The sequence below is a fragment of the Eulemur rufifrons genome, chromosome 24 (assembly GCF_041146395.1).
Source record: "Eulemur rufifrons isolate Redbay chromosome 24, OSU_ERuf_1, whole genome shotgun sequence".
In the NCBI taxonomy this organism is placed as follows: Eukaryota; Metazoa; Chordata; class Mammalia; order Primates; family Lemuridae; genus Eulemur; species Eulemur rufifrons.
Genome location: NC_091006.1, coordinates 34,193,146 through 34,209,986, shown reverse-complemented (window position 1 = coordinate 34,209,986; position 16,841 = coordinate 34,193,146). Strand labels below are relative to the sequence as shown.

The following is a 16,841-nucleotide window of genomic DNA, read 5'->3' as shown; positions in this document are numbered from 1 at the left end:
TTTAGGAGTGGCATGGGCCTTAGAGACCATCTATTCAAGGTCTTCATTAAGAAGGTGTGTATGTGTCCAAACACAAACACACACACGTGTACGCACATGCTCACACTTATACAAATGTAGAACTTTGCAAGTACTTTTTGTTTTTCACACCCTCCAGACTGAATAATTTTCGAATGGGGACACCCATCTTAAGGGAAAATACAAGAACTATTAACACGAGGTCCTAGTTATCACCTCGACAGTACTATTCTCTCCCATTCAGCAGAGGGCGCTATCTCCCCACCCTGCACCCCACCCCTGACCCGGGGCTACCGAACACCGTACCTGAGTCCGAGAAGGACCGACTATGCCTTCAGTGCTCCTGAGGGCAGACTTGGGGAATTTGTGCATCAAGATATATACATTTCCTCGCAAAATTTAAATAGTGTTTTTGATTTTTGTTTTGTTTTAATATAAATTACTCTTGTGGGAAGTTATGAATCAGTATGTTAGAATCAGCAATAACCAGGGGAAAAAGGTTTCTCATCTTGACCATGGGTGTGAAAGTACCAATGCGTTTCCCTGGAGGGGGAGTGGAGAGCGGTTCTGCAGAGTTTAAACTACGTGAGTTCATTTTTTTTTTTAAGCAGTACGCTTTTTTTTTTTTTTTTTTTTTTTCCCTGATGGAGTACTGGGGAATCAAATACTCCTTTCAGAATCTGATTAACCTGAGATCACACCAAAAATTTCCAAAGGTTTATGTGTCCTCTGTGAGGCCCATTCTGGCCCTAGTAATTCACACTGAAATATTTCATTGGCGATACTTTAAAAATTGATGTCATCACTTATTAAACTATTTCATAAATGGAGAGCACTCAGATATTTTTTTAAAAAATCCTCATTATTCATACAGGTGCAGATTCCAACTTTCCACTGTTATAACTTGCTTGGTTAGAGCCATTTCCAGAAGTTAGATACAAAATTAGCTGCATTGGGAAAGCAACGTGTTACTTTCCTAAGGTCTGTGTAATTAGTAAATACACAAAACCTTAGCCAGAGGCATTGCACAGCCAGAAACACACAGCAAATAGCAAAGATCACAGTGGCCCCTTTTATTGGAATTAATGTTTATCTGAACTGAAAAGAGGTGTTGTCAGCTCCATTTGGGGCCAAGAAATCAACATTTTGAAAAGCCATTTGCTGCGATTTCCTTGCTCAATACAAGCATAATTTTGCATGACCCTAAGGTAGATGTTTTTGTAGATACAGCTTTTCATTTTCTTAAGGAGAGCTTGATACAAAATGTTTCTTCTGAAGTTCCTGCCTGTTAATATTTATTTCAGTTTGGTATCTCATATACACACTATTAACTTTTGTCCCTCAAAATTGTCAGTAAGTTAAAGCAGAAAGCTAAGAAACAGAAAGCCTGTGTTTATCAAGGGCTTCCTTCAACTTGCTCAGTCTCTATAAATATAAATGCGCTGCCTCAACTCAAGACGCAAATGCGGATGCTCAGGTCTCACCCACAGAATGTTAAAGATGGAGAGGACCAAGATCATTCAATCAGACCCTCTCACTTTGAGATGAGCATGGTGTTAAATGGTCTGCCCACCATTGCTCAGCTCTTCAACAGCAAGAGCTGTGAGCCAATGACCAGGCTTATTGACTCCCTGGGTTCTTTCTACTACTGGCTTCCAGCTCGAGAGGAGGGTTTCTCAACTGCAGTACCATTGACCTTTTGGACTGGGCAATTCTGTGCTGTTGGCAGCTGCCCCGTGCAGGGAAGGATGTTTAGCAGCATCTCTGGCCTCTACCCACTAGATGCCAGTAGAGCCTCCCCCATCCCCACAGTTGCGAAAATAAAAAATGTCTCCATACATTGCAAAATGTCACCTAGAGAGTCGAAAACTGTTCTAGAGTATACAGACATCACCTGAGTGCAAGGCTTAGCTTTAATTCCATCTTTTCCATCAGCTCTCTTCACTCCAACCCAGCTCCTAGTAATCCTACTCTTTACTCAAAGAACTCACTGCTGCTACCTTTTTGTGGGGGAGACATATACAGATGAAGTATTACGTAGCCATCAAAAAGATTGAAATCCTGTCATTTGCAACAATATGGGTGGAAATGGAGAACATTATGTTAAATGAAGTAAGCCAAGCACAGAAAGACAAATCTCACATGTTCTCACTCATATGTGGGAGCTAACTATTGCATCAGTTTTGTTTGGTTTTGTGACATCTTTTGTGTTATATTATTAATGGCCAACAAACAAATGAAAAAATGCTCAACATCTCTAATCATCAGGGAAATGCAAATCAAAACCACATGAAGTATCACTTAACTACAGTGAGAATGGCCTTTTTCAAAAAGTCCCAAAACAATAAATGTCGGTGTGGATGTGGAGAGTTAGGAACACTCATACACTGCTGGTGGGACTGCAAACTAGTATAACCTCTGTGGAAAGTAATATGGAGATACCTCAAAGAGCTACAAGTAGAACTAGAATTTGATCCAGCAATTCCATTACTGGGCATCTACCCAAAGGAAAAAAAGACATTCTATAAAAAAGACATCTGCACTAGAATGTTTATAGCAGCACAATTCACAGTTGCAAAGATGTGGAAACAACCCAAATGTCCATCAATACATAAGTGGATTAATAAAATGTGGTATATGTATACCATGGAGTACTACTCAGCCACAAAAAGTAATGGTGATCTAGCACCTCTTGTATTATCCTGGATAGAGGTGGAGCCCATTCTACTAAGTGAAGTATCACAAGAATGGAAAAGAAAGCACCGCATGTACTCACCATCAAGTTGGTATTAACTGATCAACACCTAAGTGCACATATAGTAATAACATTCATTGGGTGTCAGGCAGGTGGTGGGGGGTAGGAGGGGATGGGTATATTCACACTAATGGGTGCTGTCTGCACTGTCTGGGGGATGGACATGCTTGAAGCTATCTTGGGTGGGGCAAAGGCAATATATATAACCTAAACATTTGTACCCCCATAATACGCTGAAATAAAAAAAAAATACAATTATATCCCAACATTAGGATAACCATAAAAAAAAAAAAAATAAAAGAGGCTTTGTAGTTACTGGTTATTAATGTTAAAAACCACTAGGGTGAAAATTTTTCCCATAAAAATATCCTGTTTAAAAAACATTGACCTTTATACTCATAAAGCTTTAAAAACAAAAACAAAAATCCTCACCCAGACAAAATAAACCAAAAGCCTTCTCCCAATTTTAGGACACTTTATGCTCAAACACTTCAGTCCCTGATCTGTCCCAGCGCAGTGTCTGTGCTGAGCTCCCACCAAACCGTGGCTTTGCAAGGTGTGCAAACACGCCACTGTCACTCAGGGCAAGATAAACACGCTTGCTCGCTTCAGAAGGGCAAACCAAAAGCAGTCTATGCCAACTCTGGGTGGTTGTCAGGATTTCACGATGAAATCGTTTTGGTTTCTAGGCCCCCGAATGGAATCCCTGTGCACCCAGACAAATCCCCGACAGCCGGTCGGTCACGTACTGCAATGGGCCTCGTCGCTCCAGTCGTCACAGTCGTTGTAGCCATTGCACTGCAGCTTCCTGGGAACACAGAGCCCGCTGGCACACAGAAAGCTCTCGCCCCCGCCGCACAGCACTGGGGAAAAAAGGGCATAAAACCAGTATCAGAACAAGGTTGGTTTTTTTCTATTAGGAGAAATAAATAAGCAGTAGAAAACCTTAACCCAGCCGCCGTAGGGCTCTGCAGGCCTGTGTAAAGCCTCACACTTTAACAAAGAAGAGTCATTGCAACACTTCGAGTACAGAGCGGCATGATCTGGCTTACGTTCTTAAAGGATTGCTCTCCTATTGTGTTGGAAACAGGGACAAGGGAAGAAATAAGGACAGTCAGGAGGCTGTTTATCGAAGTCATCCGACAAGAGAGGACGGAGGATTGCAGCTTGCAGCAGGGAGTGCTCAGATGTGACAGATGCTGGAGGTACAGTCGTGCACCACGTAACGTAACGACGTTTTGGTCAACAATGGACCGCATGTATGATGGTGGTCCCATAAGATTACAAAACCGTATTTTTACTCTACCTTTTCTATGTTTAGATATGTTTACACAGATACTTACCACTGTGTTACAACTGTCTGCAGTATTCAGTACAGTAACATGCTGGACAGGTTTACAGCCCAGAAGCCATAGGCCACAGCATGTAGCCCAGGTGCGTAACGGGCCACAACATCCAGGTGTGTGCGAGTGCACTCTACGATGTTTGCACAGTGACGAAATCGCCCAACTACGCACTTCTCAGAACGTATCGCGTCATTAGGCAACGATGAATGTACCAAGTTCTGACCACAGGTTGGCTCAGGTCAAATAAACAATGACCACTTCTGAAGACACCGGAGCTCGGAAAATTGCAAAATTTCCATTGAAAATCAAAAATCAAGATCAAGAATATATTGACAATCTAAAAATGAAATCAATCTTTGTCTCTCTGTTCCTCTAATTCCATCACTAAAATGTGTCTTCTCCAGAAGTATCTTATCTTGCAAGCTGAGAAATCCTTCTCACTCTGTTTTTAGACATCTGTTAAACACAGGGCACTATGCTAGTCACTGCTAATAGCACGGACACCCAAGACCATCAGAACAACAGTCTGCTAAAACAACAAAACAAAACCTCACAAAATCTTATTTCATTCTGGCTCACATAATTTACATTAGCAAAAGATATTTATTTGTTTGCTTACTGTCTCTCTCCCTTCTAGAACGTAATCTCCTTGAGGGAAAGCACTTTATCAGTTTTTCTTACTGCTGTGCATGAGCCTAGAATAAAACTGACACATGATAGAAGCAAATCAAATGCCCATTGAGTGACTCAATGAAGACTGAGAACGTGAGGTGCCTATACAGCAGCAGCCTATACATGCTGTTCTTATTTCCTGACCTTCCATATTCAAAGGCAAGAAGTAGCTTACAATTTTATTCTTTTCACGGCTAAGGGAATAAACTGCTGTTGCGATATAAAAATCCCTCCGTGTTATAGTGGGGTGTTCACTCAAACCTGCAGATAGACAGGTCTGGCTTCTGAGCAGTATTTGCTCTTATGGTAGGACAATGAGTCTAAAAGGCACCTCTACCAAAGATAATCTTCCCCGTGATGATGCGTCTAATATTCCACCCCTGATGGTCACACCACCTTACCCACACTTTGGGTTAAAACGGTGTATTTCAGAACTCGAGGATACCAAGGCAAGGGACTTTGGGGCCACAGCCTGGGTTACAGGGTGTGTTCTGTTCCCCACTCCATTTCAACCAGAGACCTTTCCTGTTGTCTGCTTCATGTTAAATACATTTGAGTGCACGGACACTTTCCTTTGAAAATGGACTTTTGCCATCAAAAAACGAGTTTGAAAACCCCTTCGCCATTAAGGTTTTAAATGTTCAGTTAAAATCATGAAGAGCTTATGTGTTAATTCATTTTTGGCTAGGAATACTTAGCTCTGAACTTAATTATAGACTGTTCGGATTTTCATCGTAGTTGGCTTTTCACTGTACTTAGACTGGAGAGAACAAGACAGAGGGTGAGTGACTTGCAGGTGGAGAGAGGGGCAGGAGACGTATAGAACACGAGGAGTCAGAGCAAGGATGTCACCTGGGCTCGCTAGTGAGCTCAGAGTGGCCCTGCTTGAAGGTGCACTGGGTGTGGATTTAAGTCCGTTACACTAGGGGTAAAGAAACGCCACCTTAACTTTATTTTTTTTAAGTCAAATTAATTCACAGTTCCCCGCTCAGAAAGGGGATGAGAAATAGCGCTGAGGCATATCGTGTGGGGGCCTTGCTCCTTAGAGTGGCGGGAGGATCCAGGGGGCTGGCATGGTACCTGGAAGAACCAAGGAGGAGCCTCAGAGAATTTGCGAGGGGATCGCGGTCTCTACGTCTGCAGCGTGCATGCTGGGAAGAACACGCCATACGGCTGTGCCAAGCCGGGGTACCGGGCCAGGGTCCCCGGTGTGCAACTTTCCTGGCTGCCCACACAGCCCTTCGCATCGGAGGCTCAGCCTCTTCTCCAAGCAGGTGAGCACTGGGCTCTGCTACACGAGGGACATGCCGATGCCTTAGAGAATGTCTTCTACGCCCCTCTGCTTCCTCCTCTGCCCTCCAAATTTCTCCCCGTGCCACCGCACGTGGGTGACCAGGTGCGATCTCTGCTCGGTCCTTCCCTCCTCCATGCCGGTGTCCCCTTCCCAAGAACGCACAGATGACCACACAGCCCTGCTGTTTCCTTAGGAGATGCCACCAGGATACAGATGCTTCATTCACCATCAACGAAACAAAGGTCTCTAACCTTTTAACTGACACACTTTTGTTGAAAAGTAGTCTATGTGAGATGGCCGATAAATGCCTGCCAAATAAATGCACTTAAGGAGCTCTGAACTTAGGCTAAAAAGAGAAGTGCCATGGTGACGTCTTCTTTTCTGGTCTGTGTCAACTTGCAGCAAAGACAACATGACACGGGGTCCCTCCCGAAAGCACAACTCTGCAGTTTAACATCCCTCGGGGCCTTTTATATAACATCTTTTCATTAATGAGAAACTGTTTCTGTCAAACAAATGTTCAGAGCAAATCCAAAACAACTCCACAAATTAACTGTCCTCAAGCCGAAGTTACTCCCCAATTCATTTCCCGCCCATTGAAATACAGCTACGCTTTGACTCAGTGGAAACTTTGCCATCTGGCCTTCGGCTTAAACTCGGCTCTTAAAAAAATAAGAGCTAGGTACACTCACTGCCTGTCTGGAGCACGATGGAAGATCTGTTATTCTATAAAAAAAATTAGTCATTGTAAAAATTAGCTAAAAGTCATTGTCAGGAAACAATGTAACTGGCGGCACTGATAGGAGACCGAGCGTAAACAGAGCTTAGAAAGCAGCTTCACATCATCGTTCCACGTTTCAAGTGAAATCACAGTATAAAATGACTTAGACCAAACCCTGCTTCTTAGATTTTAAATCTAATTAGACAGAGTAGGAAGTAAAGAAAAACCAGAGGAGAAAGCAGGAAGCTAAGCTGTATGATCAGAGACTGCCAGAAATAGACTGCCAAGCAGAACCCTAACGACATTTTTTAAAAAAGGATCTTTATGCGATTCAGCAAGGAAGGAAGGAAGAAAAGTAGGGAGGAAGGGAGGAAGGGAAGCTTCCCAACTGGGATTGTCTGATTAAAATGATATACTGTTCTACTACCTCAAGTTTTAGTATCTAAAGGTCCTAAATATGACCCTGAAGCAATTTTTTAAAAAAATCTTTGGAAAATAAGATGTACATCAGGATTCTGTTTCCTGAAAAGTAACGATTGGAAATTCTTCAAATTTGTAAACATGGACAACTGCAAAACTGCATGCTTATTGTCTACCCCCTGGATGAGGCAGGAAAAGCTTTCTAAATTCAAAGACAGTTACTCATTTAGACTTGGGGAGGGGTTCTGCTTTCTGAATTTGCTTTAGGAAATAAACACTTGATGCCCCCCTCCAAAAAAATTAGCATTTAACAGCACCTAGCACCAAAACAGGTAAGGCCCAGCGTGTTCTGTTCACTAAGGCTGGGCTGTGCAATTCACTTCTGAAAGACAGCCATCGCCAAGTGCTAAAAAATGGCTGTGCTTAAAGGGTTAACCTGCTACTAATATTACTGATGACTAGAAGTCCCAAGCCCCAGCCTGCAGACATAGCACTGCCTCCTTGGACACGGAAAGTGGAGGCAACTGAGTTCTTTGAAACAACAAGATAACTGGAAGAGAATGTGGTTCTGAAGAGATCAACACACACAAGACTTAATATAACAACAGCTAGGGATAGAATTCCTAACTTCTCTTTGGCTCATAAACAGAAAAGGAAGTCAATTGCCCCAGGAATGCTGTTGCTGTTACTGTTAAATCATTTGCGTCCTGTTAAATGGTTTCCATGCGGTGGAACACGGGGGTCCCTGGGTCCCTGTTCTCCCATGGCGCTCCCACTTTTCTACAACTGCACGCCCTTCACAGCACAGCTACATCAAATCCCCCCTAACATCAAATCCTCCCTAACATCCCTAGTTACCAGCATTGCACGTAACAAAGCCACGAAGACTAAACCTAACAAGGAAAAAAACTCAGCCTTGTGTAAAACTAAATACAACCACAATTTAATTAACTTGCATTCCAGAGGCGTATCTGCCAATGTGCTAAGACTAGAAGATCAGATACACAGCTAAAAAAACTGCTAAAATTTTTCCAAAATCTTTATAGGACTCACATGTTCTTCTGTTCTGGTAAACAGGAACAATGTCCCCTGTGAAAAATATGTGGTGAGCTAATTGGGCAGGTTAGGGGGTGGACAGAATAAGCCCAGGCAACAAGAGGCAAGATGTTAAGAGAGGCTGAAGTTTCAGCAAAGACATACAAGAGCTAGAAATGTATAGCAAATATCTAGCGTGAAGATCAGCCCTGGGTCAAATGGAGAATGGTCTACTTTACCCCTGAAAGGAGGAAAGACATCGAGCAGATAATGGAAAGTCGACAACTATACTCCTATCCCTGGAAACTCTCACTGCTGCAATTTGAGCAGATACGTACTCCCCATTAAAAATACTGTTTATCAATTTAATGTACTTAAATTAATTGTGAGAAACTGCATGACATGAGGGTTGGTCAACGGTGGATGGGTTGGGGGGTGGGCGGCTGAGACTTCTAGGGAAAGGTTCATTTTTTCCCCACCTGCCAAAAGGGTAGAGCACACGCGATTTCCAGGCAACATGACAAGTTGGCAGCATGCTCAGCACACAGTCCCTGTGAGGTGCATACCGGGAAGAATCCAGCCTGAGACCTTCACTGAGTAGGAGGCTATGGAGACTCGCAGTGATTTGCAGCTGGGAGACATCTTTTCTGAAGGCCAAACTTGGCTCATGTCTGTGAGTAACTTCGAAATCATGAAATCTGACTTCTACAGATTATTACTTCAGAGAAGTGAAAGTCCTTCTTACTCCAGAAAGTGAAAGAATTGATACCTACACCCACCTTTTGCACCTTTTCGTAGTGGCCTTTTTCCTTACTGACTTATCTAAGCTCCTTTGGTTGCAATTATTTCCTCCCATGTATTTGTCTTTTAAGTCTGCAGGTCCTTTAGCTATGCAAAAGTTTTACAAATGTGTGAGGTCAAATATGTCACTCTTTATGGTTTATGTCTTTATAAACCATGCCTATATCTGTCACAGAACAAAAACTCTACCAGGGCAGTGATTTTTGCCTGTCATTTCCTGCTGTAGCTGTAGGAACTAGAAGAGTGAGGGGCACAGAGCCTGAGCTAAATAAACTTTGCATTCAACCCAGAGCCTTTCTAGAGCAGATGGAAAATACTGTGGCCCAAATTAAGTGATACTTTCTGCCCAAAATACACCAAAAATAGGCCACAGAGATAGAAAAACCAGGTCAGATTTCCTAACAGTCAAAACTGACTTTCACATGGCCATAGGGGAAGGCTACAGATTGATTGACAGGTTGATTTTTGTTAAAATAATCAAGCTTCCTATATTGCTCACAATAAAATAGCCTGACCTGGATGTAGTGGAATAGAATCAAAGACCTCTCACCATGCTTTCTGGGTTCAAGTTTCGCTAAACTACTTTGAAGCCAGGACCTTTCCTACCACCAGAGGGAGACCACACAGCCCATAATACTTGTAGGAAGTGTCCCAGTGTGTGACAACTGTATTTTATGTGTTTTCAGTATTTATTTTAAAATAAAATCACATACCAACACAAAAATAGGAATCCTCAGAGGCCAATGATTATGGAACACTAATACTTTGTGCATTTCTTCCAGAATTGCCTTTTTACAGTCATAACCAATAATTTCAGAAATCTGGTTTCTACACAGCAAGTTTTGTTTCAGTGGCATTTTATGCATTTTTGTAATTGTATCAATTTGTACATAATGTGATTTTGTGGATGCTAAGTGGGTTTTTCAGCAGGTGATCTCATTACAGGATAATCTCGTTACAAATCCTGTTAGAATTTCTCACCACAGCACCCAGATTGAAATGAAACTCTTCACAGCTATGGAAAAGTTCTTCCCAAACGGTTGGTATCATACGCTCAAACTGCTCTAACTCTGAGAACTTTGAAGAAAACGGCCAATTTTTCTCAGCAACTCTCCTCCCACGAAAATTCCGTGACAGCCATTCCGAGGCTGTTTACATGCCGACAGAGCAGGGGGCCAAATACCTCTTAAAATGTGGCTTGAGTCAAAGGGCTCCTAGGAGGTCTCCCTGCCTAAAATATCTCCCAGCTGAAATTCCTCACTGTGGATTTTACTCAGTTAACTAACGCCAAAAGTCCTCCATGGAAAGACAATGCCTAAGGATCCCCAATCACACAGCCAAGACTTCCAAATGCTCTCTGCAGAGGGCACAGCCCTGAACACGGCCAAACGGCAAGACTTTGAGAGACAGAGCCATTATTATTCATAGCAATTAATACCTTGGGAGACAGCACTTAATATATTTATCTTTATGTCTTTTTCTTAAAAGATATCAGAAAATTAGTACAAGAGGAAAGGGTGGCATCTAAAAAAGGGGACCCCAGCAAGGACACATGTGGGTCAAAGCCCTAGAGGACCAGGGTCCTACACGCAGTCCACAGGGGCTGAAGAAGGTGGGGGCAACAAACTTCAAGGAAATAAGAGTGCAGAGAAGTTCTTTGCCATGCTAATTCCACCCAGATACCCTGATTCTTTCAAAGCTAATATTTATCTAGTACTTTTTCTTTACAGCATAGGTCTTCAAGCCTTTACCTTCATTTTTCCTGAGGACACAGCAATGAGGTGATAACCTCATTTATCAGAGGACAAAACCAAGGCTGCCAAGAGTGACTGACTTTCCCCCGTAAGACGGCTAACAGGGAGTGGAGCTACCTACCAGCATCGAAGCAGTTTGACTCCAGAGCTCAAGGCTTTTAATATAAATACTCAAGGGGGCTGTATTCGTTTCTCATTGCTGCCATAAAAATGTAACACAAATTGAGTTGTTTAAAATAACAGGAATTTATTCTCTCGCAGTTCTGGAGGTCAGAAATCAGACATGGGTCTCATGGGGCTAAATCCAGGTGTCAGCAAGGCTGTGTGAGGGAGGCCGCCTGCATTGCGTGCCTCCCGGCCCCTTCCTGCAGCTTCAAGCCAGGGACAGCAGCCGCCTGATCTTGCGGCTGCCGTCACACCTCTTTCTCTCCGACTCCCCTCTGCTGCCTCCCTTTTTGCTCTTAAGGACCCTTGTGACTGCACTGGACCAACCCAGTAATCCAGAAGAATTCCCCTATTTTAAGGTTAGATGAGCAGCACTTTCATTTCCACCTTCAACTTTAATTCCCATTGCCATGTGACCTAACATATTCACAGGTTCCAGGAGTTAGGACATGACATCTTTGCGGGGGGGGGGGGGGGGCTATTATACTGCCTACTACGGATGCTTTAATATTTTATTCAATTTTTGTGTTCCCCTTACATACAGCCACCTGCAAACGGCTGGCTCAGAGAGGTGTGTCTTCATTCCCCACCTGCTAATTCATTCCCCACCTCCTTCCCTCTATCTGTTGCATTGGTCAGACACGCTGCAGCCTGGACCCTCTCTCTAGTCTCGATCCTCGGTGCCAGTCCGATTTCAGCGAATTGCACTACAGCAAGGTGCCAGGGTGGCAGGCAGCTTGGCCACAAGAGATTACTGGGAGGAGAACTACTGTTAGATCCTACTCCTAGAATAAGAGTGTTCAAAAGACTCAGGAACAATAGTCTAAAATATAAATGAATCTGATATCAGGCTTTAGTGCAACCAAGAACTCCCTGTGTTTTTGTAGCTGTCAGCGGCACGTGCTTTTGACTTTCCCAGGAAGCAAGAGCTGAGGAATGAGACAGAGGAAAGCAGTGGAAGAGGAGCTAGGCCTGGACTGCCCTCTCTTTCTCATTTGTCATTAATAACGCAAATCCTGTAAAAACCTCAAAAGAGCTATGTATTTGAGGACAAAGAAAAAGGTATGAAACGCCATGCTGTTCTGCAACTAGCATAGAAAAGGTAGCCAAGATGTAGTTGCAGAAAGCTGAGCAGATAGATTAGTTCCTTAGCCAGGGCTGGCTACGTAATTTTCAGGGTCCAGTGGAAAATGAAGGATCCCTAATGGGAGAAAAAAGTGCTTTCAGGATACTCAAATGTAAAGATTTTTCCCTTTAAAGACGTTTCATTAGGCCGGGCGCAGTGGCTCACACCTATAATCCTAGCACTCTGGGAGGCTGAGGCGGGAGGATTGTTTGAGCTCAGGAGTTCGAGACCAGCCTGAGCAAGAGCGAGACCCTGTCTCTACTAAAAATAGAAAGAAATTATCTGGACAACTAAAAATATATACAAAAAATTAGCCTGGCATGGTGGCGCATGGCTGTAGTCCCAGCTACTCAGGAGGCTGAGGCAGGAGGATCACTTGAGCCCAGGAGTTTGAGGTTGCTGTGAGCTAGGCTGATGCCATGGCACTGTAGCTCGGGCAACAGAGCAAGACTCTGTCTCAAAAAAAAAAAAAGATGTTTTATGACTTATAAGACATAATAATGATACATGAGGAAAAATGTAAACTTACAAATTACACAAGAATTTTTGTGTCATAATTTGATACCATAAATATTAATTAGTTATTAATTAATATTATTCATGTGACATCTTGATTGAACCTAAGATTTTTCGGACTCCCTTTTCTGCAAATTCATTTATTAGGCCACCAAAATTTATACTTTTAGCAAAGTTATTTTTAATCTGTATGATTGAAAATGACGTTAGTAGCCCTACACAAATACAAGATTGCAAGCAATTTTTGTTAATTTTTAATTTTGACATGGATCTCTGTTCTGATGCAACTGTTACCACAGCTGGTAAGAATATATTGGAGGCTGTGACAACATTGGGATAAATTTCTGATAAATTATTTCAAAATACAAATTTTAGCATGTCTACAGCGCATGATTCTCATGGGACAATAGAAAGATTTTACTCCTCATATGAATCAGTTTCATGTAAGTCTGACTTGAAATTGAAATGTAAATTTATACAACAGCATTTTAATGTTTCTTCTGGTATTTCCTATAAATTGTGATTATACAAGAAATTGAAAGTAGCTTCATGACTTATATATAACTTTAAATGCCTGTTTATATATTCTATAGCAGTATTGTGAATTTTTTAAAAACTTTTCATTTTACATTGTCTTCCTGGGTATTGGTTGGTCCACCTGAAGTTCACATGAAAATAGTGTTCTTTTCCATTGAGAAGGTTAAATGTAATTTCTATTGCGAAGACTGTGGATATTGATTTTACAATATTTCAGCATTCAAAACCAAAGATTCTGAAATATTCAAAGAACTCTTTAACTCCTTAAGAAATGCTTTAGTGCAGTGTTCACGTGTGTGCTTTTATTTTGTAATCATTTACTCACAACGTCTATTTCCCAAGAGCCATCGGTTTCTGCCCCAAGTTTCAGGCTAGAGAGTTAATATTTGTCTAGGTGCCACAGGGATGGACTCTGGGGACGAATGGCCAGGCCAGGCTCCCATGGGTGGCAATGCCGCCCCACACGGAACTCCTCCTTCCCCCCTTCTCCTTGGGCACTGCTGCTTCTGCGGTTGCCAGTCTGGGCTCAGGTGCTGCCCTGGCCACCTTGGGGCCCTGTGGAGTCCCAGCCCCAGGCCAGTGTGTGCGCCTTGGGCAGCCAGGCCAATTACTCCGCATCCACGCTGCCCGCCATGAACACGCTCCCACCTGGCTCATCCCCACTGCTCACACCTGGCTCATCCCCACTGCTCACACCTGGCTCATCCCCACTGCTCACACCTGGCTCATCCCCACTGCTCCCACCTGGCTCATCCCCACTGCTCCCACCTGGCTCATCCCCACTGCTCCCACCTGGCTCATCCCCACTGCTCCCACCTGGCTCATCCCCACTGCTCACACGCAGGTCCTGTTATCCCATCACACTTGCCTATAAAACCCAAGTCTAAGATACAGTTGCTAAAGAATTTCAAGGTGGCGATGGCAGGGCATGAAACCAAGTGCAGAAGCCATCTGAGAGCAGGGCCCTGTCACCTGCCCATGAAGCCAGCCTTGCCCTCAGCCTCCTAAGGAAAAAGAAAGGCAGGGAGGGTGAGATGGGGATGAAAGCCTGGGAGAAGCCCTCTGGAAAGTTCCACTGGCAGAGCTCAGCATCCCAATGCCCCTCAAACCTGACCCCTTAGCCACTGTCCCTACGCTCTACCCTCATCTCTCCTGCCACACTCACCAAGTCCATCCTGCTGGAATCACTGTATTGACAAGGGAGCCGCCACCACAATGTGGCAGGGACTGCAGGTTGTCATCCTAATGCTCTCTCCATCGCCTTCATAGTGATGGACTTTACTATGCACCATGGCTGCCAGCTAAGGACTACATTTCTCAGTCCCGTTTGTGACAAGGTGTGGCCATCTTACTAAGTACTCCCCAGTATAACAGGAGCAGGCTATTCTTCACCTGCTTCAAGGAGACTTACTGCCATGTAATTCCTCTCTTTGCTGTTCCGCAAGCTGGAACACAGACACAGGGCTTGCCAGGTCCCCCTCACGGATAAGGACCATCGTCTAGGGATCGATGAGGCAAGGGCTGGATGGAGCCCAAGTCCTGGGATAACTTCATGGGACAAGGTTGAGCTGGCAAACTGGAAAGCTCACCTTGGATCTCTTGCTTAACAGAGAAATAAAACGTTTTCTTTAAGCCGCTCTATTTCAGGACCTCTGTTGTTAGAGCAGCTAAGTTTTCCCATAACTAAGATAGGTGACTTGAACCTGGAGAGGTGTCATTCCCATTGTCGATCTGTCCACTGGGCAGAACCTGAAAATAAGGTCAGGTCCCTAATGTGAGAGTTAGGTGTCCAGGAAGAAGGTGGGTCCCTCACATCCCAGTGAACATTCTCTGGGGTGAACCTTCCCGCAGAGACATTGACTCACTCAGGTCAGCTGTAAATTTAGCAGACTTCGGCAGTCCAGCCCAGCCTAGAGATATGCCCACATTGCTTCCATGAGAACACAAAAGATTTGAAAATGTCTTTCGTATTTAAAATAACTAACTTGCAAATTTACCTTGGAAATGCCACCAATTTACTAGCTAAAGTCTGTCTGGAATTCTGTACCTACCTCACAGACTTGTAGTAAAGATTAACAGAGATAGTATGTGTGCACTGTTGAGCCCAATATCTGACACCAAATGAGCTTTCGATACATTTAATCCACTTTATTATTACTGATGCTATTAAATTGACATCATATTATAGGCAGTAAAACAAAGACATTTATTTTAGGTAAGTAAACTGCAACGGGCTCGGGGCAACAATCCTTCCTCCCCTGACCCCCGCACACAGGGATGAGAGAGAAATTCGTTAAATGTTTACAAGTCTCTTCATCTCCACAATAAGTTTTAGCAGGTCCTTTCAAGATAACTTGCATAAACTATTACCCCCCCAAAATGCATGAGGTGTTAAAATATTACCCAGAGAAGTCAATTAGAAGTAGTGGGTTAAGATGTCACCAAGCAAGGACATGCCTGCGCATATCCAGCCATAAAAAGCAACGAAGTAATGTCTTTTGTAGCAACCTGAGGGCAACTAGAAGGTATGATCCTAAGTGAAATAGCTCAGGAACAGAAAAACAAATACCACGTGTTCTCACTTATAAAGGGAGCTAAGTGACAAGTACGCACGGTCACACAGAGCAGTATAACGGACTTTGGAGATTCAGGAGTGGGGAGGGTGGAAGAAGGGTGAGGTATCAACAATTATCTGTGGGGTACAATGTATACTCTTTGGATGGAGGGTATACTAAAAGCCCTGACTTCATCACTATCCAATCACTCATGTATCGAAAAACCCACTCGTACCCCCTGAATCTATTAAAATGTTTTAAAAAGTAGAAACCAAGAAATTAGTACATGAGAGCAATATAAAACGAAGAGCCACCAAAAATGGAGTGTGGGCAATACTCATTCTGGAGTTCACTGTGAGGCTTTTCCTCAAGAACCTGGCAAGATTTCCTTTTCCAAGATGAACTCTACAATCACCAATACACGGTGGATTAGGGCAAGCTGGTTTTTAAAAACTGAAAGAAAAAAAATGGGCTTCTACTTTGGGGGAAAAATAAATAAAAAGAACTGAGAGAAAACAATAAAACTTCTTGAAAGCTATAGGGAATGAAAAGAGATAATGGAAAATTCTTAAGGCTTAATTAGGTGTGGAAGAAAAAATCTGCTAACAGATGAAGCGGAGAAGTCAGACTTTTAATTACTTGTTTATCTCTAGAGCATTGTCATCAGAACTCGAACAGTGAACAAGACAGTAACAAAGAACAGAGGAGTAAGATGAAATAGGTGAAAATTGGGAGAATGATTTCTTAAATAACTGGTCTTGGCAGTATTTCATTTGTTCAGCATTTTTAAGGAAGGAAATATCCTACACAGGAAAATATTCAAATAACTGAAGCTTATCTATCTGAGTCCTAATTTCTTTTATAATTTTTATTAAAATTCTGTTAAATGGAAAACTCATTCTCCATCTTCTTTTTAATCAGTACATAATATTTGTACATATTTATGGGGTGCATGTGATACTGTGTTACACACACAGAATGTGTAATGATCAAGTCAGGGTATTTGGGTATCTGTTACCTCAAGTATTTATTGTTTCTATGTGTCAGGAACATTTCAAGTCCTCTCTTGTAGCTATTTTGAAATATACAATACTTTCTTGTTAAGTATAGTCATCCCACTCTGCTA

General features: G+C 42.9%; 1 protein-coding gene across 4 annotated transcripts in view; it reads right to left on the bottom strand.

The window, feature by feature from the left end:
• Positions 1 to 16,841, bottom strand: part of CORIN (corin, serine peptidase) — a 198,119-nt gene that overhangs the window by 71,143 nt on the left and 110,135 nt on the right. For all 4 annotated transcript variants that reach the window (XR_011231390.1, XR_011231388.1, XR_011231389.1 and 1 more), the window contains exon 6: positions 3,523 to 3,636. Coding sequence is in view for 1 of the 4 variants with exons in the window: in XM_069457572.1 (XP_069313673.1) it covers positions 3,523 to 3,636 (114 nt within the window). In the remaining 3 variants the exon portion in view is untranslated. The remainder of the gene's footprint in view (positions 1 to 3,522; positions 3,637 to 16,841) is intronic.